Source organism: Camponotus floridanus, unplaced genomic scaffold (assembly GCF_003227725.1).
Source record: "Camponotus floridanus strain SB8 unplaced genomic scaffold, Cflo_v7.5 scaffold23, whole genome shotgun sequence".
Classification (NCBI taxonomy): Eukaryota; Metazoa; Arthropoda; class Insecta; order Hymenoptera; family Formicidae; genus Camponotus; species Camponotus floridanus.
In genome coordinates, this window is record NW_020229359.1 from 2,078,566 (window position 1) to 2,103,065 (window position 24,500).

The following is a 24,500-nucleotide window of genomic DNA, read 5'->3' on the forward strand; positions in this document are numbered from 1 at the left end:
AGATTGTACTTTGAACCAAATACGATGACTTGCAGCTAATTAGAGTTGCAATTAAAATGCGAAAATTTCCGGTTTTAATTTCGCATTCGTAATGTCGGATGCAGTGATTTTACAACTAGTCCGCGATCCTCGCTTTCTCCGACGACTTTTTCGTCCTAGTCACCCGCATTTCCACAAATCCGCGACGTCTGGCTGCGAATCTGCTCGCGCAATTCGCGTTCCAATTTCGCCAGTTACGCGATCGCGACCTGGCTTTCCAATCGCAAGTTACGTTGTCCTTATGTAACGAGCACAATTATATTTCTATATCTGTAGTGTTTTATTTATTCATAGACATGAGCACGCGTGTAGTTCAATGTAAGAAACGTAAATGTCTAGCAAAAGTTATATAAGCGCGGAAATTATATGTTGGATGTAATATTTTAATTTAACAGACGTATGACAGCTCTTTCAAGTTATAAAATCTTAATTTTTTTTAACGAAACCGATAATCTACTTAGCCTTTCACTTTTGCTTTCTCGAATTTTATCCTTCTGTTTAATTTTCCTCGTTACTTCTTTCGTTTTTGATATTTTCCGCTCTTTAATTTCTTCAAATTATGTTTTTAATTAAATTGTTGGTTTTTTTTAAAGACGAATTGTTGATTTTTATCTTTTCGCCTCTCTCTTTTATCTCGAGTCTGTACTCCACTTTTTTATCCTTGTAATTATCTTAACCGGTGATTTGTGATTTTTTATAGGATTAGATTATCTTTTTGTCCCATTATACTTCTTAAATTCTTTCAGCTGATTTAGTCAATTAAACTTCTCGACTTTCTCTTTGATCGATGTTGATTTTTTTTTATTGTCACGTATCCTAGATTCCACTGACTCTTTCTTGGATTTCACGATATTTTCCTCTTCTTATGTCTCGTGCATCTTCCTCAAGTGATCCTCTTAATCAGCTGTCTTTGTTAGCTTCCCCTAGTAGATATATCTTCTTTGTAATCCCTTCTGTTCTCACAAGATATCAGATCTTCGCGTTGTTCCAAAAGTTCCGATAAGCTTGGCTGATCTTCTCGATTGAATTACTCGAATAATAGATTCCCACGATCCTTGTTTTTTTCTATTTAATTGATCTTGTTTCTTCTCTAATCTGCATCGGTCAATTCATGATCGCATTATGATTTTATGAAACCTTTTGAAAGATTTCTTTTCTCGTTACTTCTCATGCGTCAATCACTTTAGATAATCCTCTCTATTCAACGCCTACGATTTCTTCTTCCTTTCACTTCGATTTATCTTCTTTTATCCTAACAAACCCCAAACTCGTGCTGTAATATTGCCATCTTGCGAAAACTTAAAAGCTATTTCGAGCTATTTTTTCCTGGCAACTTCTTACAATCGAATATTTTCTTCTTTGTATCTCTTCTCTCGCGTATTTTTTTATTCGTCCAAGTGATCTTTAAGCGATCTTTTCTTCTTATTTAGTCCTTTTCTTCTCTCCACTCTTCTCGGATCATTTGGTCTTGCTGGTTCCCTGTACCTTGTAATTCACAATCGCTGCTCAATACTTTCTTCCAACGTCCAGCTTGATTTTTTAATACTCTGAACCAGGCACTTCTGAATCTTCACCGTTCTCTAGAGGATCGTTTCAATCTGAGTTTTTTTTAGAAAGTTGCGATTCGAATCGCATCCTCGATGATGTTGTTGACGGAAATGCGAGTTTGGCACGCGGTCAGACCGCAGACGTGTTAACTCGCTCGGCATGCCATTTCTGTGGACCAGACGCGCCGCAGAGAACCGGCACGATCGTATCCTCGTATCGGACTGTCGGCTCGAAAGTGACAGTGAACTGTCGTTGGCCGGGGAAACTCAGAATCGCGCGGTTATACGCGCCGGTTTCTGCCGATGGTAGGAATCTCCGTCTTTGTTACATTCGCCGCGATGTATTCCCTTTCTCTTGCTTCGTTTCTGTCTTTCTCTTTCTGTCTCTCTTTTTCTCTCCCTTCAATCGGTGACCCGTGTTTGATGGAGACTTTCACTGAATTTCGGCGACCGCTCCAAACATTCGATCAGACAGAATCAAAAGAATCGCTGGTTCTTATTTCTTCCTCAAAATGTCGCCAATTCATGTCGCTTGGTTCATGAAAATATGAGATGATGTAACATCGAAAGTTCACGATATATGTATATCCCAGACTTCAAGATAATTAATAATCAAAATTTCAAGGTAACTTTAAGATAATTAATCATGAGGAACATAATCACATGAGTTTGAATTAATTTTTAGTATAGAGGGAAAAAAGTATTATATACATTTAATTCTTCAGTTTCTTCTCTGTTTTTTTCGAAGAGAACAAAGTTCCGTTCTTTGAAAAATATTTTTATCGTATTAAAAAGTGAATTAAAGATTAACATCTTATTTTCTGTCTAAAGTTCTTACTGTAAGAAAAATATAATTAAAAATTGTATTAAAAATGTAATTAAAAATTACATAGAACTTCTACTGCATAAATTTTCGATAATGAAAGTGTTAATTTGTAATATGCATTAATTTATATATTTTTTGATACATTCATTTATACATTTTTATGACAATCCTCCATTTTAACATACATATGTTACATATGTTGTACATATGTTACATATGTTGTACATATGTTACATATGTTGTACATATGTTAGATATGTAATCTCACTTGTATTTTTTGTTGAGATTACTAAGATAAATATTAATAAATGTTTAATGTATACAGTTAAAATTAGAGTTTGCGTTAGAGAATAACTTTCTATCGAATATTCGTTAATTAATAAATTTATTTTAAATTATTTTATTATAAATTTATTTTATTTTTTTATTACCGAAGGACGATGAATGTCTGAGAAAATATTTTTTATTATATTATATATATATATATATATATATATATTTATTTATTTATTTATTTCTATTACAAAATATTTCACTTTTAAAATTTTCTTTTGAAAATAGTTAGTATTTTTATCTACTTAAATAAACACAGTATAAGCTGGTAATATAATAATTTGAAAATAATTCATTGAATAAATTGTATTTTTAAAAATTATTAAATTGGAATTATAATATTATAATATTATAATAGGAATTATAATATTATAATATTATAATAGGAATTATAATATTATAATAGAAAAAAAGATTACATTTTTTCAATAAATATTCAATTCTTTTATAGATTTGAGATTATTGTTTAGTCTTTTCTCCGTTGCATACATATATTATGAAATAAATGAATTTAAATACATGAATAAGTCATATATACATATATTCCGTACAAAAAAATATAGTTTTTTCTTTTTTAAAATTTTAATTTTAAATTTACCATTATCATTAATAAAGTATGATTTATATTAAATGATTAAATAATCATTACGAAATCGAGTTTATTTAGCAAAAGATTTGTATACCTCAATCATTTCCTCATTTCTCCGCGTATGAGAATTTGTAGCTTCATCGGATTGCTGTAATCTGATTACGTAATCTCGCGTGTAACTCTTTATTTTGTATTATATAATAACTGCTTTTAATAACCTCACAACATTGCATTATCCATATCATTATTTAACGAATCCTTAATTAATATAATGTGATATGATATATTAATATATATGTTTCTATGTATGTGTATGTGTGTATATATGTTTGTATGTATGTTTGTATGTATGTGTATGTGTGTGTATATATATATATATATATATATATATATATATATATAATATTATATATTATATATATTATATAAATATTATATTAATTATTATTATAATTATTATTATAAAAATAAATTATTATTATATAAATATAATATAATATTATAATATTATATATTATATATATATATATATATATATATAATTGATTTTTTATGTACATAATACTCTAAAATTTTTAGGGATAAGACAAGAATATTTCTATGAAACATCTTACAAGGGAAATGTTGAGAACTATTCCCCTCCGCCGATTTTGATGAACTTTGCATATGTTGTAGTTTAGATCAAAATAAGAAATACATATTTTTTTATTTGTATTCATATGACCAAGGATATAAAATATCTCCTTGAAAGACATCGATTTTTATATTTCTGAGTGAATATCATTGAAACAATAAGAAAGGTTTTAAATAAAAATTTTATAGTTTTTAATACTTTGTAACAATGCAATCAGATTTTTCAAAAATGTGTTAATGTTTTTCGAAATCTCTCTCATTCTTCTAATTTTTGAAAATTTTATAACGCTAAATTCAATAATATATGATAGAATCATAATTTAAAAAATGCGTTTTCGAAAAAGGAAATCATATATGGTTGAATTTGGCGTTATATATTTTTTAAGTTTTGCTATAATGTAAATTTTAAAATTTTATCTTATTAAAAATGTCTTTTATTTTAACTTAAACTAGAACATATTCAAAACTCATCAAAATCAGAAGAGAACACTCCCACTTTTCTCGTTAAATGAGATGTGAATTACGTAAAGAAAATCGTAAAGAAATATATGTAATTTTTGTTATGAATTTGTAAATCATTTTTTGATTAAATCTCTTACTAGTTTTTAATAAAGCAGATAAAATATGTTACAATTGATATATTAATCTTGTGATATATCAATTTATAAGAAATAAAAATGAAATAAATCTAAAATAAAAATGGAAACATGAAATAATTTTGAAATTGCATTTTAAGATTTCTTAGTTGATTTTTAATATTTTTAATTTCATCTTATTGGTTTTTTTTTTTTTCGAAAAATGTCTTGCCTAAAAATGTACAGTGAATGTAGAATATAATGAGAAATAGTAATTTATTCATGAATTTGATCTTTCGTAAGAATTTCTTTCGTTTATATCTATTATCTAGTATATGTATTCTATTATCTGGTATTAGTGTATGTCTTCTATTTCTATTAAATATCTAGTATATTATATCTAGTATATCTATTTCTATTAAATATTTAGTATATAACGAATAAAAACTTAACACTTCATTAATATAATTTTGCAGACACACTATAATTATTGAGACCTAGTCACTGTTCTCACTTACCGTTTCTCTCGCTTTCTCCCGCAAAGGATCCTTAGAAAGAAATGTTTCATCTGTCGTTTAGCTTCAAATCGATCTCACAATGAACATCAACGCGAATGTTTCGCGCTATTGTCATCGAGTAAAAGTAACGGACGATGAACTATTCTGTTTATCGTCGCTGTTTCTCCGGCTTTATTGCTCGTCAAAAATGTACAAGTTTTCTATTATAGTACACTTTCTATATTTCTTTCTATATTTTACTTTATTTTGTTAGCGTTATTTCGGTTGCGACTTGCAATCGAAAATTTATCTTTCTTTATTCGAAGTGACATGAAAAATTCCGAGGTTTCATACAGTGGTATTATCTTTAATTGTGTGATTCTTATATTCGAGGATGTTGTTCTTTATTGCTCTTATAATAGACAATAATTCGCAATTTACAGAAAATTAATTTCCAACGTTGAGAAGTTTCATCGGTCTTAGTTGTTGCAGAAACGACGAATAACGCACGTAGCATCAAGTTTGTCGGTTCCTTTACTTTACTGCTCTTTAAGCAGATAACAAAACGGATTTCTAACTTCGCAGAAGCTTAGTTTCACGTAGAGTCGAATGGGAACTTTATCGATCTCATCGATGTCGAATGATGTGAACCAGAAGATCCGATTAATCGTCGAATTACAATCGATCATCCTATCTCTAATTTGATAGAAAATCAATTCTAAGCATCGTAAAATCGAAACTTCGTCTCTTGATTATATCGTAGTGGAGAATCCAATCAACTGCTGCATTGATCAAGTGGAGAACTAAAGGGTTAACATCTTCGCACCTTTCGGAGCTCACTCGAGGAGGATTCACAGTTAGTGTTTTACACCGAGAATGACCGACTATCCGCGACAACGAGTATCTCGACAATGGAAGAGAGCGTCAGATTGGTGCGCACGGATCCCCGAGTGTTCGGTTCCTATACGGCGCTTCCGGTTCCCCTACGCGCCGTTGCATCCATTGTTCGTTCGATACGTGCCACGCCGGTCGGTCATTGTGTAATGCTAACGTTTCGCCGTTGACGTGTTCCACGCCCCGGACCACCACGTGCATCCTTAATTAATAATGCTTCTTTTCCTTCCCTCTCTCTCTGTTTCTCTTCTTCGTCTCCGTTCTTTTTCTCGTTCACACATATCGATACGTCATCGATACGTCGTCGATACATCACCGCGTCGTAGGCGCTTCCGGTAACGTCGCGCGAACCTAAACGGGCTCGTCTGATGAGATCGCGATATCCCCGGCTGGCTATTTACACGCAACATTCTCTCCGTCGCGGTCGCGTAATGCCAAGAAAAAGTGCGCCGATAGTATGTACACGCGGTTAGATAAGATAAGACGAAAATAGGTAACAATCCAGGTAAAATGTATATAAGAAAGATAAATCACTGATTCAGATAAAGAAACGCGAATTGGAAATAGATTATTTGAAATATTGCATAATAAATGATGTTTGTAAGCAAAGTAAAAGGTGTGATTATTTTTCGAAAATTATTAAATTATATATAATTTTCTTATTTTTGATTGTAGAAACAAATGTTTTAGATAAAAGTTTAAAAAAAAATATGTAATTGTTAATTGCAAATTATATATTTTTTCTTAGAAATAATTATTACATTATAATTATTTTCTTTACACATATTGATTGCTCTTATTATTTTGTACCTAAAAGTATTAAGGTAAGATAATTAAAAAATGAATATTTTATTAGAATTTTTATTTTATGGTTTATGTAAAATTAAGAAATTATTTATAACTCGGAAAATACTCAATGAAAAAATACTTTATTATAGTGTTTTGAAGAGCTCTCGAAATAAATTATAAAAATAATCAATAAGAAATAGGGGGTTTTATTTAAAAAATTAAAGGTGATCTTCATGTTTCAAACAATTTTACATTTTCAACAATTATCTAAGGTCAAACCAATAGCATCATCTTATGTTCCCCTTCAAGTCAAACAACTTTTCGAAACATTTAATTCTACAATCAAAAATAAGAAAGTTATTGGGGTGGATGACTTACTGTATATATATATATATATATATATATATATATATATATATATATAATACTAGATAGACTTACTGTATATATATATATATATATATATATATATATATTGTATTATAAAATTATATTAAAATTATATATATATATATATATATATTATTTATAATTATATATATATATATAATTTTCGATCTTAAAATTAATAAATTTTATTAATAATAATTTGTTAAGGATTCATATTATATGACTTTTGATCAAATATTAAATAAAAATTATAATAGATTGCAGTTGCGTCTAATAATTTTAAATATTCAGATCTTTATTATTTTTACAACGATAATTTAGAGAAAGAGATTAATCTTATTTTGTCTACAGTAATATAGTAGTAGAAATAACTTGTTCTATAAGAACACACTTTATTTCAGTCGAGTACACGTGTACATTTTTAAATATAATAAAAAAACTCATAAAAAAATAGCATATGTCCTTTTCAGACATAATCCAAATATAAGAAAATATCGAGAATCTAACAATAGAAGAAAGTCTACGTCATTTTACAGTACTACTTCTATTATTAGTAGTGATATGCTGGAGATGAAATTAATTTTTAATCTGGGGCAACAGTGGACAACACAATGCTTTCTTGTCATCTTATAATACCGCAGATATTTGTTTCGGTATCGATTTATGCTTTGAATTAATAAACCAAGCGTTTTTTATTCTAATGCAAAATAAACTATTCCAATTTGCTGCATCACTAATCAAATGGTTTCAAAAAATATTATATAATAGTCCAACATCGATAGATAACTTTATCGATATGCAATTAATAAAACTCTGCGTCTGATAAAATAAAAAATATGTGAAGATTTATTCTTCCTTTTTTCAATATAAGAGAATATGATGACATTTGTTTAATTTTAAATACAAAAAAGTTAAATGTAAAAAACAATTGTAAATTAGTTAGAATGTAATCGAGTTTTTCTAGTGATGTTTACGATGTTAGAACCAATAGCGCTTAAGGTTATCGTGAGACAATACAGGCTTTCTTTTGAAGAGTCATAAAAAAAGCTTAGACATTAATACGATAGATACGTGTGCGATAAGCGTAAATCCATCTATCGTTGATAATCTTGGAATTCCTGGATACAGTTTTTATTTAAAAAAAAAATAAAAAAAAATTTAATATAACAAAAGAAAAAACAAATGAAAAAATTAGAAGAAAAATAAATGTCCATCATACTTTACTTTAGAAAAACTATCTAGATTCGAAAAAATTTTAGAATTTTCGAAGAAAAAAAAATTGAAATTTTTTTGTACAAACTTTTAAAAATAATTAAAAATTATAGATCTAATATTAAGACACGTTGAAAAAATTTTAAAGTTTTTAAAGTTTTTAAAGTTTAGAAATTTGCAGATTCTTTCGTCATAACTCAAGAATTTATTCCAAGTATCTACAATTTAAAAAAATGCAGTAGTCCTGAAGGAATAAAAATTCAAAAAAATGAGAACTTTGGCATAAACAAGTTCTTTCAACTTTTTAATCTAAAGAATCAATATCTTAAAAACAACATCAATTGATAATCTTTAAAATATATTACTTACTTTACTCGGAGGCCAATGAAAAGAAAAACACCAGAAGCCACTCCAACCATCAATAAACCAATACTGGGCGAGACGATCATGTTTTTTTTTCCCTTTGAAAACTAGAAGTTTAGCAAACTCGAAAACCTAATTCAATATATTTCAATATAATTCAACGAAAACGTAAATGAAAGAACGTTTTTTCTTCGAAGATGCAAAGATAAATGTCTTATGTCAATACTTTTCTTTTTAAAAGCGAGCAGATATTTCTGAGATGTGATTCGAAGTACGCACTTTGATCGACTGTTGCGTTTTTCACGATATCTTATGGACGTAAGCGGCATACATATATCGATATAATCGATAACATTCGACGTAGCGCGAAGTGTGCAGAAACATTTCGAAGCGATTAGCATCATCATTGCTCATTGCCAGGTGAACAAGGACGTGCTCCGAAAGATGTTGTCATCTTTGAACTGTAATTTATTATACGCAAGTGTTTGTTGAAAATATGGCATCTTTATAATTTATTCCTTTAAAGTTTATTTTTATCAAATGTTAAACGATTACTTTCTATATATTCAGTTGTATTTAGTTTCATATGATTTCAATTTTTAATTTAATTTAATTTAATTTTAATTTAATATATTTAGAATTAAGCCAAAGTAGATATTTTTATTTTTATTTTCTTATATAATAATTCTTAAGTTATCATATTTGTATGAAATATTATTTTATTATATATTTATATTTTTATAATTTAATGTAAGATTTTTAAATGTTTCGTTAATATATATTATTTTTCGTACCTTATGCAGTTTATACTTTAGAATTTTTTTATAGTAATTCAGCAAAAATTACAACAAAAAAGTAAATTTTGTGGAATTGAATTTTCAAATCATGTATATTTTAGAGAATTTGTGCATTACTGGAATGCGCGAAACTTTTTTTAATGGTAAAAATCAGAACATAAGCAAATAGTATTGCAAGCTAGAAATAACGTGACAATCTTTCTTCTTGATAATTAAATGTACAGATCTATTTTTAAAGAGCGGAATGCCATCTGTCGTATATTTAATTCCCATCGATTTTTCGTGACCTTTGAAAGAGAGAAATAATAGCATTCTTATTGTACATATCTTTTCCGATATTGGCCGAATTCAATAATACAGGAAACTAAAAAAATTTCATAAAATTAAAATATTTGAAAAATTTTTAAATAAAAATTAAATGTGTTACATAATTCCAAATTTCTCAATATTATTATATATAATTTATATTCTATTTAAAATTTTTATGTATACAACATTCATTGCACTTTAAAAATCGCAGAGTGAAGTAAAATGTTATGTCGATTATTAATCATATTCTCTTTATGATATTCAATGTATAATTTCGTATCAGATAAAATGAAAGATACAGATGCAAGAAGCTTATTATTTGTTTGTTACTTAGAGTTAAATCAGTTCTTTGAAATTATGTAACACTAATTAGTACTTTAATCAATTGTGTAACAATAATCAACTTTAATTAATTATGTAATATTAATCACTTAGCATTTCTAATTCAGCTTTGAAGTGAAGAAGAATTTTGTAAATTCACAAATTTATGAGAAACTTTTTCAACTTTCATCACAAATCTTGAAAAATACGCAATATGAATTTTACTTTTCTATCGCTAAAATGTACTTCACTTCTCTCTATTCACTGTCACTTTTTCTGCACGGGATCTTTTCCTCACACATTTATCTCCCTCGTGGAAGAAGATAGAAAGAGAGCAAACGTTCATAAATTTTAGAGACAAGAAAGCACAATCGTTCTCTTTCCCGCACGAATAATAATATCTCCCGAGAATTACACCCACATACACTTGTCTTGCGTGTATCCGTCCGGTGTTAACGATAAGATCCGACTAGTCTCGATTCTGCAGTCTTGCAGACAATTTTTCCGCGAGTTAGGAAAGCTCGTCTTTGCCAGTTCATGCAATATTTGCTTCATCGTGATACGTGAAGCACGTGAATTACAGTGACGTGTTTTCACCTGTGGGAGCCCTGGACTTTCACATTTACAGTGCCTCAAAATAGCGTAATTTTGTGCCTCATTAATGTTTAATCCATCAATCGCCGATTTGCAGAAACGCACGTTTATACAGATTTTTTTGTATAAAAAAAATACAATGTAAAATATCACGTAAAAAGAGCAGAACCTTGTAATTTTTGTATTTTATTATCGATTTAATATCAAAAAATGACATTAGTGCATGCGTGTCCAATTCATATTATTAAACTGCATTTGCATGTTGAAGGTCCAGTCATTTGTTGCGGTTGAATTATCACGGTATTGAGCATGTTGAAGGTTTTCGTATCTCAATTGCATTACATTTTAAGTAAATCTAAATTTTTTAATCTTAAGGTAAACATTCATATATATGAGACAGTCCAATGGCACTTTGTCTACAAAAATCTATCTGTCAAAGGAATTAATCAAATTATCGTAATTTTTACATTTTTAATTTTTATATTTTTATATTTTTATATTTTTATATTTTTAATTTTCATATTTTTATATTTAAAGATATTTCTTTCTCTCTCGATTAATTGCTTTGATTTGATGATCATTGCTTTTACCGAGAAATTATTTTAGAATTATTTTATTTTTAAATTCTTTTTCTTGTTTATCAAATGATGAATATTCAATTCAATTTATATATAACTATAAATATAAATAATAATAAAAAAAATGATTCTCTTAGTTTCTATAATTAGATTCTTTAAACACTTTTATTTAAACGCGTGAGTAGTGATGTTTAAAGACAAAGATAAAAAGTGTAATTATCACGTCGCAAACTGCTGATGCAAAAATGAATAGGTGATGAATAGGTCCATTTGCTAATATTAAACATTGTCAACATAACGTCACTTTATTTTACAATGTTTGTTCGGTGTTTGTATTGTCGATTGAAGTCTTGTAAAATGTAGAACGATGCTTTTCATATGCTGTCATAATGTGAAAATATCATATGTCCCATTATCGTATTAGCAGCTCTTCTGCATGAGAGGGTACGAGTTCACGTGATAGGTGGTACGCTATTATCTCGAGATGATTATCTACCAGATGCTTCGCTGCTGCTGCGAGAAATTATAATTTGTCATAGTTGTAAGATACTTTAATTGCCACATTTGTGGCACCCAATTTTTCATTTTGCTTAAAATAGTTTTGATTATTTTATTAAAAAACAAAAATTCTACGCATTCTGGAAATTAAATAATGAATCTATGTATAATATAAATTTTTTAGTTAATATCTAAATATATATATATCTAAATATATATATCTTAACATATAATATAAATTATTCAAAATAAACATAATTTAAAAAAAGATTGAAGTATTTCACAGAATAATATAATATGATGCAATATTAATGTATTTTTCTTCTTTATATCAAAAGCAATTAATAATTAGAAAATTAATAATTAATGTATATATTCTGCCTCTTCAATTAATCAAATAATTATCTATATGAATCCTTGTATGATAAAAAAACATTATATTTTTATTGGAAAAGTATAATAAAAAATCTATATCATACACATAAATATGTTTCACGTAATGAAAATTGCTCTAATTATTAATTATTACATTTAAAAATTATCAGATTCAAAATATCCTTATATCCAAAAATACCTTACAATTTATAGAAAAAGATGAAACTTGCATCATTAACATTCGTGTCTATTATACTGGCTTAATATATATTTCGGCAAATAAATTTGTTCTTTAAACATACATGGAATGAGTATTCTATTAATTATCATTATAGTGTGATCGTAAATCATGTGGTATTTATTCATGCGTAGAATGATATTTCCCAATTATCGGCTTCATTACTTGTCTAGTTATCGCTAGAAGACCTCAGTCTGCGTTCACATCTCGTGTTTAACGTTACTGATTTTTTTCTTCAATTTTACTGTTTCAATTTTACATAATATGTCATCAAATTAAAAAGATTTTTTCTCTTTCTTTTTCAACGGCCATGATATAAACGCGTAGCTTTTCGCCGACTTTTTGCTGATTAAAAAGAGACCGATATTTGAGAAGTTGAGAAATATCAGCAGTTTTGGCTGTTCAAAAGTTAGCATCATCGCACTTCATTAACGATCTTTCTGTCAATGATCATCTTTGTTTATAATCATTTGTTTTAATTTTGTTAAACTTGCGTTTCAAGAAAATTTTCGTGTGTTTGCAATAAATTAAAATTGAAAATGAAGCAAAATTCGGTTCTAATGAACGAGATCCAAAGTCTTCGAGAGGAATCCAATATTTTGACACCGATTTCTTGGCAGGTAAGACAATAGACGAGAATTCTCAAATCGATATAGTTTGACATGAATTCTCAATGTCTAATAATGTAAATAGAAAAAATTAATCTTACACCGATGTTTTTACTTGGTAGATTTTGGAATCGTCTGACAAGAAAAACTTTCAATTACGAAAGTATAATTTCACATATATATATATCACAAATATTCAAATTATATTTTAATATTAAATATTCAAATTATATTGTTGAGTCCTATGATATTAATAATATGTTATTATTTATTAAAATTGAAATATAACATTGAAATATATAAATAAAATACATTATAAAGAAGTTATTCTCGAAATTAAATCGGTTTAAATGGCAGGAAAATATATATAAATATTTTTTTTAGGTATATAATATTACATTTTTTTGTACGTAATATTATATAAAAAAGGAGCTCTAATGTATTATCATAAAACAAAATCGTCATTTTCTAATTTTGAAACTCGAAGTGTTGACTCTCTATATGTCATTTGCATTGCAAAACTTACTTTGTGCGGTTTGCATGCTGCTGATAACATGGTAGCTTAGTACGTAATATTTTTAACTTGTTCAATATGAAATTTTTAATGTTTTTTAACAAATACACAAATAGTAGTCTATTAATTTTTTTGTTATATTAATGATTTGGAATGTATTGGATAAATTTAATTTTATTAATTTGGTATTGATATAATTTATTTGCACATGATTGTTGTGAATTTCATCAAAACATTCTCATTAATTACCTATTAATTAAATTAAATTATATTTAAATGAATTAATATTTGAATGCAACTTGTGGAAAGGTTATTCGGCATTCGATGATGATTATTAAATCTTATATTATTATAGATGTATATTATATTATTATAGATGTATGTTTAAAGAGAAAAATATAAAATATAAAATCCATGATATATCGGAAAGAAACTAAATTATCGGAAAATAACAACATGATATTGGAAATTTACGTAATTCACATTTCTCTTCGAAAATTTTCCGAGATAGAGAAAATTTTTGAGTGAAGCAATGATTCAGAGTTACTATCATTCTACATACAACGTTGATAAAATAAACGTATACTATTTCGTCTTTACATGTGTATTTAAAATACACGTAAGAATAAACTGCCTAATTAGACGAAAATTAGTTGCAGTTTTTTTATTGTTATAAATATAAAAATTTCGTGCGTGATGAAAAACATCGAAAAGTATTATGACAAACATTTCTTTTGAATTTATTTGCTAAGTCGATCAAGAATAAAACAACAGTATGTTGCATCCATTGAATAATCTTTCGAATAATCTTTCGAATAATCTTTTCTTTAGCGCGAAATTATAATGCAAATTAACTGTCCATATCATGCAAAAGTCACTTTATGACGAATAAGAAAGTCAAAGTTCAATTTATTTCGAAAATAAATCTCTTTTTTTAATCTAAAATTCTTAATCATAAAAAAAACATATTTACGTATAAACCATTTCCGATAAATTCTAAGTTTATTAAACTCGATTCTCTTGCTTCACAATCGTGGTCATAAGTAATCGATAAATACTTTGTTAGCTTCAATTACTTTAATCGGATTTTTAATTAAAATTCGTCACTCTTCAGTAGCAAAATTGCATTGCTGTCAGAGAAACAGGTTGCTTGAATTGCAAACTCCTGACTTAATGTCACGGCAATTTCGTGCAATTTTTTCTTATTTCTTTCGAGTTTCCACGAACAATAACATCCTGGAGGATGGCAATTCTCCTCGGACACTCGTGAATGACTAGCATTGCGACGGCGCATTCGTCAACGATATCCAGCCATTGATAGATGCGCGCGTAGCTGTTGCACGTATAGATATTGGCCTGTGCACCTGTGTGCGTGTAAATATTTTTACGCGCGATTACGCGCGATGTTGGGGAAGGGGACGACGAGAGAGAGAGGCATTTGGTCGAGCGGTAGAAAGGACGCCCTTGCGGAATTCCCGATACACTTAGTTTACGTCTGACGTTCCGCGACAGCGCGAGTAGCTCTCCCGTCATCCACGTTATCGACATGCTCTCGATGAGACGTGACAGACCGATGTAACATAGTACACGACGCGCCAAGGGACATTCGTGACGGATAGCGCGATGAAGGAGCGATCGTGAGTCACTCGTCTGGAAAAAGCAATCGAAAAAGATATTTCGAGTATTCGTGATTAATTTCGTGATAATAAGGAGATTGACGAACGTATGTTTATGTATATTTCAAATATTTGAATATTTCGTAGTCTCTCGATCGCAAATTAAAATTTTAGTGTTCTTTAAATTTAAATTGAAATTGTTGTACATTATATATAATATTGTTTATGTAAAATGACAAATAATTTCAAGTTTCATAAAAATTTCATTGTTATGATTTCATCGATCGCAAATTAAAATTTTAGTACTTTTTAAATTTAAATTGAAATTTTTGTACATTATATATATATATAATATTGTTTATGTAAAATGACAAATAATTTCAAGTTTCATAAAAATTTCATTGTTGTGAAGAAGAAATTTTATCAATATTCATTAATAGAGAAAGACTCTTGCATCACATACATTCTATATATTATATATATATATATATATATATATATATATATATATATATATCTTAATTGATTCGTTTTTGTCTCTACGTTTCGATTTATATATATGTGAGCCTTTTCATTTTCCTCTTTGTACTATTTAATAATTATTAATAAAATTAATATTCAATTTTATTTTACGATATATATTAATATTATATATAAATAAAAGCAAAATTATGAGGCTCAAAATATTTTATGTATAAATATATTTATTTCAATTTAATGTATGTTTCAATTTAAATAATATTTAAATTATTCTATTGAGAAAAATATTAATTTTGAACAAGTGCATTGCTGTTAAGATTTTAATAACAGTTATCTTTTAAAAGTCGATCATAATCTCCGAAACTTCGCAAAATATCATAGATTATAGTTATTTTTCGTCGACAATCTGTGATTACAATATCAACAGAGTGATGATTAAAATTCGTAACATAATATTTTAATCTGATATCCGTAATGTTGAAGAAGGTAAACAATGAAAATACAATTTTGAATATTTTGTGGAATAAAAAAAATGCTCAGCGTTGATTCATATCAGTCTATTTTAATTACGTTTTTAAACGTAGAAGCTTCCGGTTACGTAGTACAAGGATCGTGCACACATATAAACACTCGTATTAGCGTATATGTATTGTATAATACACGTTGGAACAGCTTATGAGTAATTTTGCTGCATAGATTACATGATAATTATCATTATCATGTAATCTATACATCATATCTCAGAAATCTCTGAATTGCGGATTAATTTCCGGTTCTTTCATAGGAATTACGGTTTCTATGCAACACGATAAAAATAGATAGTGTTTAAAAAAAATATTTTAATAATATATATTATTGAAATATTTTTTTTAAACACTATCTATTAAATCAAATATCAACATCTTGCTTTCAATATTCAAAAAATATTCTAAAAAATTTAAATATTTGTATTTTTTTTATTATATTAATTTTGTGCTTCTATCAAAGTATTTATACCTGAGAAATACGCTCCAAATATACGAAATAAAATCAATACTTGTTTGGATTTTAGGAAATAAAGCCGTGTTAATGAAAGGAGGAAAACCGTATTGATCCGTCTTCTGACAATATCACTCGGTTTAATCTCGTTAATATATTTAATATTGATCATGGAGTCGGAACGAACGCAAGTATCTGAAAAAGTGGGAAAAGCCTCTGGCGATTATATAAAGACCATTGAAGGCGGTATGCAACCGACACAGGTGAATAATTCTGTTATCGAATAAATTTGAGCAAACAAAGACAATTTAGAACAAAGAAAATTAAGAACAAACAAAGAAAAAAGGAAAATTAATAAAAGAGTCTTCGCTTCGAGTTGACGTGATATATTTAGCTTTTATTTCAGTGAGCTATTAATTATTTAAATCTCAGATTATTAAGTTTTAATTTATGTGATACATGCAATTAAAATTTTTCTTTTAAATTCCTGTTATTTTCTCTTTCAAGATCATATTTTTAAAAAAGAAGTGGATTTTTTCGAGAAAATATCACGAGATTCTATAGAGAAGACAATTTGATATAATCCTGCATTTCCTTAAATGAAACTGTCTGAAAAATGCTTCAATGTCATTTTTATCTATAATAATATGTACAAAAATACAACATACATAATTTAATATTGTTTTTGATATATAATAATACATAATGAGCTATGATTATATCTTCATAGTTTTTGATCTTTCGATAACAAAAGGCTCATAACGCCGCTAAATTTTACGTAACAATATTTAGATAATCAGTATATTATATAAAAAATCGAGAATGGATGTCATTAATTACAGGACCTGGAGATTAAAATTTACAAGAAAAGATGGCTGATGCTTGTTCTCTTCGTATTGTATAGCGCGAGCAACTCCATGCAGTGGCTCCAATACAGTGTTATAGCGAACATCGTAATGCACTATTACAATGTCTCGAGTTTTCTGATAGACATGACAAGCATGATATTTATGATAACATATATACCATTGATATTTCCCGCCAGTTATCTGCTCGATAAATTCGTAAGTAATAATTTTATTAGGTAGAGTAGAACGGAATATATTGGAGACTTATACTATGTTTAGAAATTATCGTACAATCGTTTTCTTTACAAGCCATTTTTCTTCTCATCTAGTTGATTGTTAAATTATTAAAAAGCGGCAATAAATTTCAAAAAATTGAACTTCCTGATTCGTCTGATTTTTCTAGATACAATAGCGAATCATGAGGAAACATAAAGTTTGCATAATTTATTAAGAACTTGTAGTATATGTATAGCACCTTATCTCATCATCGAGAACGATGACATTTCTGCCCATTTAGAATAAACAATTTTACATTCGAATAAACGAGTTTGGATACAATCGGGACATCAACAGGATAGCTTTTCAAGTAATCGTTGATGCTGATCGATCAAATTTCATTTCGCATAGTATCAGCAGATTCCCTCTTATTAACATCTAAATTACCGGGGATGGGGATGGGATTTTAGGGCCTCAGATACGCCGTGATCTTCGGGGCGCTCGGAAACGCCCTCGGTTCCTGGATAAAGGTATTCAGCATAGCTACCGATCGCTTCTGGATCACGTTCCTCGGCCAAACTCTGGTGGCAGTAAGTCAAACCTTCATTCTGTCAGTTCCAGCCCGATTGGCCGCTGTTTGGTTTGGGCCTGATCAAGTTAGTAGTGCCTGTAGCATCGGTGTCTTCGGCAATCAGGTACGTAAATATCTTATGTACGTATCATTAAAATATGTTCTTCAGAATGGAACTTGAATTCGATGTTTCGAGAAAATTTGATAACTTACATTTTGTAATATTTTTTAATTAATTTTTTTTATTATATATTCGTTACAACGTTACTTTTATTTTTGTGTCTTTAATTATATTAAAAATGTATTTTTAAAATTTAAAAATTTAAAAATCAAAATAATTAAAAAAATTATATTAATAATTATTATTATTTTTTAATAATGTAAGAAAATACTATTTTTTTTAATAATATAAGAAATTAATTTTGTACAAATCTCTCTCTCTATCTCTTTTTCTTTCGTTATCTTTGTACAAATATCTTCGTAAGAAGAATGAAAGAATTACAATGTAAAGAGTAATGCATTATCTATCTACAACGTATTAACTTTATAGAGCAAAAAGAAACATCATTTTAATTGACGTAATAAAATTACTTCTGATTGCACGGATCAAGAGTGAATGATAATAGATAATCGATGTAATTCAATGATGACATAAATAAATTTACTCAGCGCGTTATGGATATTAAGAATTCAAATTATTTCTCTCGTCTATACAGATTGCAAAATAATTGTTGTGAAATAATTGGATATCTTGACATTTCTCTTGTTCCAAATTAATAACTTTCAAATTTATTGCATATCTGCATGCATTTTTATTCAACGAAGTGTAATTCAATTTAATTTGACACAATTTCAATCGGAAAGAACGATGCATTAACGGAACATTAAAAATTTTTTTAAAAACTTTTGCATTGTTCATGATTATTACTACACATATAATAAGTTCAATTCTCATATTTAATTGTGTTGCGAATTTCTGACGTGCTGGAGGAATTTTGCTGTCAGATTCGTTTTCAGCATCAAAAAAATTTATCAAATTCACCTACTCTACTTTTTGTAACTAGCCAAACCTAAAATTTCACAGGCCTGTATTATCATCGTTTGAACAATTGTAAGAATTATCATTCATAAGGTAAACTGTCCGTATTATTATATTAGACTTATTTTCCATTAAACGTAACATTACCACTTTGTTTCGAAAACGACATTGAGAAGGCACTCAATTGTTACAGCGACACGTGTCGCTGCACGTGTAGGTAAACGAGAATTGGACTCTCGCACGGAGTAACGGAAGTGACAGTCTGGAGTATTCGCTAATCGACGAAGGGTGCTTCGGGATATTTAAATTGCGACTGTGATTAGGTGGGAAACCGAGTCCAAGTGGACACCCACGATTAATTTCGCTACCACGACAGACAGATCGGCAGTTTCTATGCGGGGGCGGACGGATGAGATGAAGGGGGCAGGGGGCAGGGGGCTCGCCCTATATCGGATTCAATTGATCCTAGGTGCGGACTGTGGACAACCGCTATCATTTTATCAGCTATCGTATTCGCGTTTTATCGGAGAAGACGATTTTTATCGCGCTTTAATTATATCGATTTGATGAAAGAAGTTTGAAGCACTTTATCGTGGGACTTTAAATCACGCCAACTCTAGAAGTGCAAATTTTCAGAAAAGAGAAAGGATCCCTTTTTTTTATTTTTCCCCTTAAAATTTTTACAATTTAACTAAAAAATATAAAATTCACATTTTCTTTCGTATTATTGAAAAAATGAATATAGTTTCTTTTCAAATATAATTTTCATTGAGAGAAGAGGCGTTTTCTTTTGAAATACATTTCATTAACCCATAAACAGATATGATTTGTTTCTCAACAGTTGAAAAGGAAAACGTTCCGCTTTGATAACAGATAAGTAAACTTGTAAAAATATGATGAAAATACGAGCGATATTAATTTTGTTTGTTATAAATACGAGTATACGATGAACGTCTCCAAGATAAGCATTGTTATGTATACTTCAACCGGAAAAGATTGAACAGAGCAAATATTTCTTTCAAAATCTTTTTCCTGGAATTCGAAAACAACTTCTTATCGGGCATTTATCCCTTGACTTTCTGTTGCAGCTGGGTATAGCCATTGGTTTCCTATTTCCACCGATGTTAGTGCCCAACAGCAACGATATTTGCAACATCGAAAAGGGATTGCGACTTATGTTCTATATCGTTGCGGGTCTCACGACGCTCGTGCTAGTTCTTATATTATTTTGTACGTATAGCTTCCATTTATATCGTATAGTTGTATAGTAATCGAATAAAATAAAATTTCGAAGCTGAAAAATTTAATAAAAAATATTTTACTCACAAGTGATAATTAATATGAACCATATTTCGATGATTTAATGATTTGAATCTTTCGTTGCAATAAGATTGCCGAAAAACAAGAATATAAAAGAAATAATTTTATATAATTTTTTAATTAAATTTTATAATTAAAAAGATATTTTATAATAAATAAAAAATATTTCTACAGATAATTTTCTTACAAAATATCATACATTATATTTTATAAATGATATTTCGTCAGAAAGATATATTTCAGAGCAAATAATATATTTCGTCAAGTTTAACCCCCTTAATCAGCTTCGAAATTTTATTGTCAAATCACATTTTCTTTTATCGCTTAATTGAAACTAGTATAATTTATAGTTTTCAAGTCGGCACCGCCTTTTCCACCTAGCTCTGCTCAAGTTGTGCAAAGGGAGAACATCAGAAATGAGACATTTTCACGTTCTATTAAAAAGCTGCTCACCAATATCGGTTATGTTTTGCTTTTAGTCAGCTATGGCATCAATATCGCCGTCCTTTACGCCATAAGCACCCTGCTAAATCAAGTTATTCTCAAATATTTCCCGGTATGTATTTTCCTCCAAAAAATTACAAATTCTCGTTTTCTTTGATTTTTTTGGATTCTATCTTATACAAAAATTGTTAAAATTATTAATATTATGTATTTCAATTTTATGTGAATTTTTTTTGAGTCTCTGAAAAATGATAGAATTTGCTATTTTTATTCCTCTCAGGGACATGAAGAGGACGTTGGTCGTATCGGCTTAACGATAATTTGCACCGGGATGTTGAGCTCTGTTATATGCGGTGTTATATTAGATAAAACACACAAGTTCAAGTGAGTAATCAGATTCTACGAAGAGAGCGAGTCATGGTTACTATTCAACAATATATCATTTTATTCAAAATTAGTATTATTTTAACAATAGCAATATTATTACGATTTTCACGATAGGCGTTTTTTAATTTATAAACATTGATTTCAATTTAATTTGATTTGCTATAAAACGCTTTATACTTTGATGCCAGATTTTGTTAAACAGTTCTATCTCAAAGAAATTCATTATCCTTTTCATGCGCGTAACCGATAGATAATTGTTGTAATTTAACAATTTACCTCGATTTTTTCTCAACTCAGTAAATTAAGTTTATGATAAAAATTATCTTATCAAGAGATAAGATCTTATATTTTTCAAATAATTCATCAAATAGATTATTAATCGAATGATATGAATTAAACTCTATTAAAAGATTAAAAAGACAAGGAGAATCTGTAAATTTTTAGGGAGACTACGCTAGCAGTCTATCTATGCTGTTTCATAGGAATGATAATCTTTACTGTTACACTGGATAACAATGGGATATATGTTATCTACATCACGGCCGGCATCTTGGGGTAAAATTTAGATTACATTTATTATATCATTCGCAAAAACTTTTTAGAAGAAATATTTTATTCTTAGTAACATATTTAACATTATTTTTTTATAATATAAGTTATCTTAATATCGCTAGTCAATTAATCAAAGGTTGGAAATAATAATTGACCAAACTAGAAATTTTATGTTTATTGTTTACGACGTTTCGACCATATGGTTGTGATTCTTTTCAAGTAAATACTGAAATATAACAATTAAACAATTAGATCTTTTAACGATTTGAACAACGAGTACACACACGCACTAAATGTGAACAATTAGAGTACATACGGATCATATGGCAGATATAAATCATAATGTGTGTGTGTTGTAAAATGCACAAGTCATGTTTGCACGATCATTATATCTTAATAAATTTAAAATCGAGAGGTAAAAACAATGTGTCGGCGTGAGACATGGTCAACGAACTGAGTGTCAAATAAAAAATAACAAACGACCTTTATTATTTTGTCGTAGATGATATTTAAACTATCCGTGTCTTTCTGTAAGTTGGTTAAATTATTGAATTTTTTAATATAAAACATTTCAGCAATTTCTCTCTTTCGTACATATTTTTCATTGTGTAAAATATTAGGTTTCGACCAGTCAAATTCACCTAATATTTTACACAATGAAGAATATGTACGAAAGAGAGAAATTGCTGAAATGTTTTATATTAAAAAATTCAATAATTTAATCAACCTACAGAAAGACACGAATAATTTAAACAACATCTACGACAAAATAATAAAGGTCGTGTAGTTTGTTATTTTTTATTTGACACTCAGTTCGTTGACGAAGTCTCACGCCGATACATTGTTTTTACCTCTTGATTTTAAATTTATTAAGATATAATGATCGTGCAAATGTGACTTGTGCATTTTACAACATTATGATTTATATCTGTCATTTAATCCGTATGTACTCTAATTGTTCACATTTAATACATGTGTGTATTCGTTATTCAAACCGTTAAAAGATCTAATTGTTTAATTGTTATATTCCAGTATTTACTTGAAAAGGATCACAACCAAATGGTCGCAACGTCGTAAACAATAAATATAAAATTTCTGGCTAGTTTGGTCGATTATTATTTCCAACAATCCTTTGATTATTTTTTTAACTTCTAGTAAACATTGACTCCCCAATTTAACTCTTTTGGTGTTACATTTTGATCTTTTATTAAAATTAAAATTTTCTTATTAAAATCCATTGTTTCTTCCTTAAAAATTCGCGCATTCGATAGATAACCGTCGTCTTTAACTTAGAATTTTTTAAAATCTGTTTCTAGCTTCTTCATTACCGGTTATCTACCGGTCGGTTTTGAGTTCGCTGCTGAGCTTACATATCCGGAACCGGAAGGAACGGCAGCGGGTCTGTTGAACGCGGTGGTGCAAGTCTTCGGCATCATCTTCACGATGCTCTACGGTTTTTTGCTTGGAAAATGGGGCGATTTATGGGCAAATATTGCGATGTGCATCGCACTTGGAATTGGCATCTTGCTCACGATCATAATACCCAACGATCTGAGACGCCAGAACGCGAAGGTTTGATAATCCAAATAGCAGTCAAATGTAACAATCAGCGATGAATAGCTTGGTACGAGCGATTTCCGCCTCGACAATTTTCCCCGCAACACGTCGTTATAGTCCATTTGGGACTTAATTTATTCCTCACATGAGTACATACTATATGCGCCAAGAGTAGCGCCGTTTCTCTGAGTCACGCGTACCTAACGAGGGAAAATATATCTTCCCCGAAACTAGGAATTCTAAAAAAGACTAGTTGCATACTACGATAAGAAAAATATTGTTATTTTTCGTAAGATTCTCAGATGTTTATTTTTCAAGACTTGCTGCTTATTATCTAAGTACTAGAAAACTTGAAAATTAGGAATATCTAGAAGAATGTGTTAGAAAGATGTCTTTAGAAATAATGGTCCAATTTTATGTGAAAAGATTTAATAGCCAGATTTGTTGAAGAGTCAAAGAAAAAAAAATATATATATCAATGAAAAAAAATATGTCAAAGAAAAAAAATATATATATATATTTTTGTCTCCACGTTACATATTTTTAGATATAATGGAAATACAAAATGTTCTCTTGAACATATAAATGACAATGAAAAATCATTAGAAAACTTCTTTGGATCCTGTTAGTTAGCCTTCTTTATCTCAGGTAAGCTGTAGTTTTAGATAATGTTATGCAACAATTAATTAATTATGTCAAAAACTAGCGAATTAATTTCATCATGAGTTAGGTTAGTTATTAATTATGAAAGCCTGAAGAGAAAAGTTTTAAAAATTTGTGTTATAAAATTAAATTTTCATATATTTGTAACAATCAATTTTAATCAATTTAAATCTCTTTATTTTTTTACATTTTCACGTGTCTTTCTATTTAATATCGATGAATAATATTGATATATAATCAGAACACAAAAAATAAATTCCTTAATCTGAATTAAAATATATTGAAACGAATTTTTTGTTGCATAACTGTA

The 24,500-nt window shown here is 28.6% G+C and overlaps 2 protein-coding genes across 11 annotated transcripts in view; one reads left to right on the forward strand and one right to left on the reverse strand.

Annotated features, from left to right (window-relative positions):
* LOC105257421 overlaps positions 1–9,019 on the reverse strand; it is a 41,834-nt gene extending 32,815 nt beyond the window's left edge. The window contains exon 1 of one of the 7 annotated variants that reach the window (XM_011268025.3): positions 8,694–8,995. In XM_011268025.3, the coding sequence (XP_011266327.1) occupies positions 8,694–8,773 (80 nt within the window). In that variant the 5' untranslated portion in view covers positions 8,774–8,995. Of the gene's footprint in view, positions 1–5,060; positions 5,303–8,693 lie in introns of those variants that run through there. The other 6 variants (XM_011268024.3, XM_025408750.1, XM_011268021.3 and 3 more) reach the window with 6 other exon arrangements.
* Positions 9,020–10,706: 1,687 nt separating this feature from the next.
* Positions 10,707–24,010, forward strand: LOC105257430 (uncharacterized MFS-type transporter C09D4.1-like). 4 transcript variants are annotated; one of them, XM_025408754.1, is made up of 9 exons: positions 10,707–10,756; positions 12,900–13,017; positions 17,436–17,657; positions 18,128–18,352; positions 20,356–20,497; positions 20,938–21,143; positions 21,312–21,415; positions 21,863–21,973; positions 23,287–24,010. In XM_025408754.1, the coding sequence occupies exons 2-9, from the start codon at positions 12,937–12,939 to the stop codon at positions 23,546–23,548; spliced, it is 1,353 nt and encodes a 450-aa protein (XP_025264539.1). In that variant the 5' UTR covers positions 10,707–10,756; positions 12,900–12,936; the 3' UTR covers positions 23,549–24,010. The 4 variants fall into 4 exon arrangements, with proteins under 4 accessions (XP_025264539.1, XP_025264538.1, XP_025264536.1 ...); XM_025408753.1 differs by lacking the exon at positions 10,707–10,756 and adding an exon at positions 16,667–16,856 and having other exon boundaries at positions 12,953–13,017; XM_025408751.1 differs by lacking the exons at positions 10,707–10,756; positions 12,900–13,017 and adding exons at positions 14,994–15,242; positions 16,667–16,856.
* Positions 24,011–24,500: the final 490 nt, after the last annotated feature.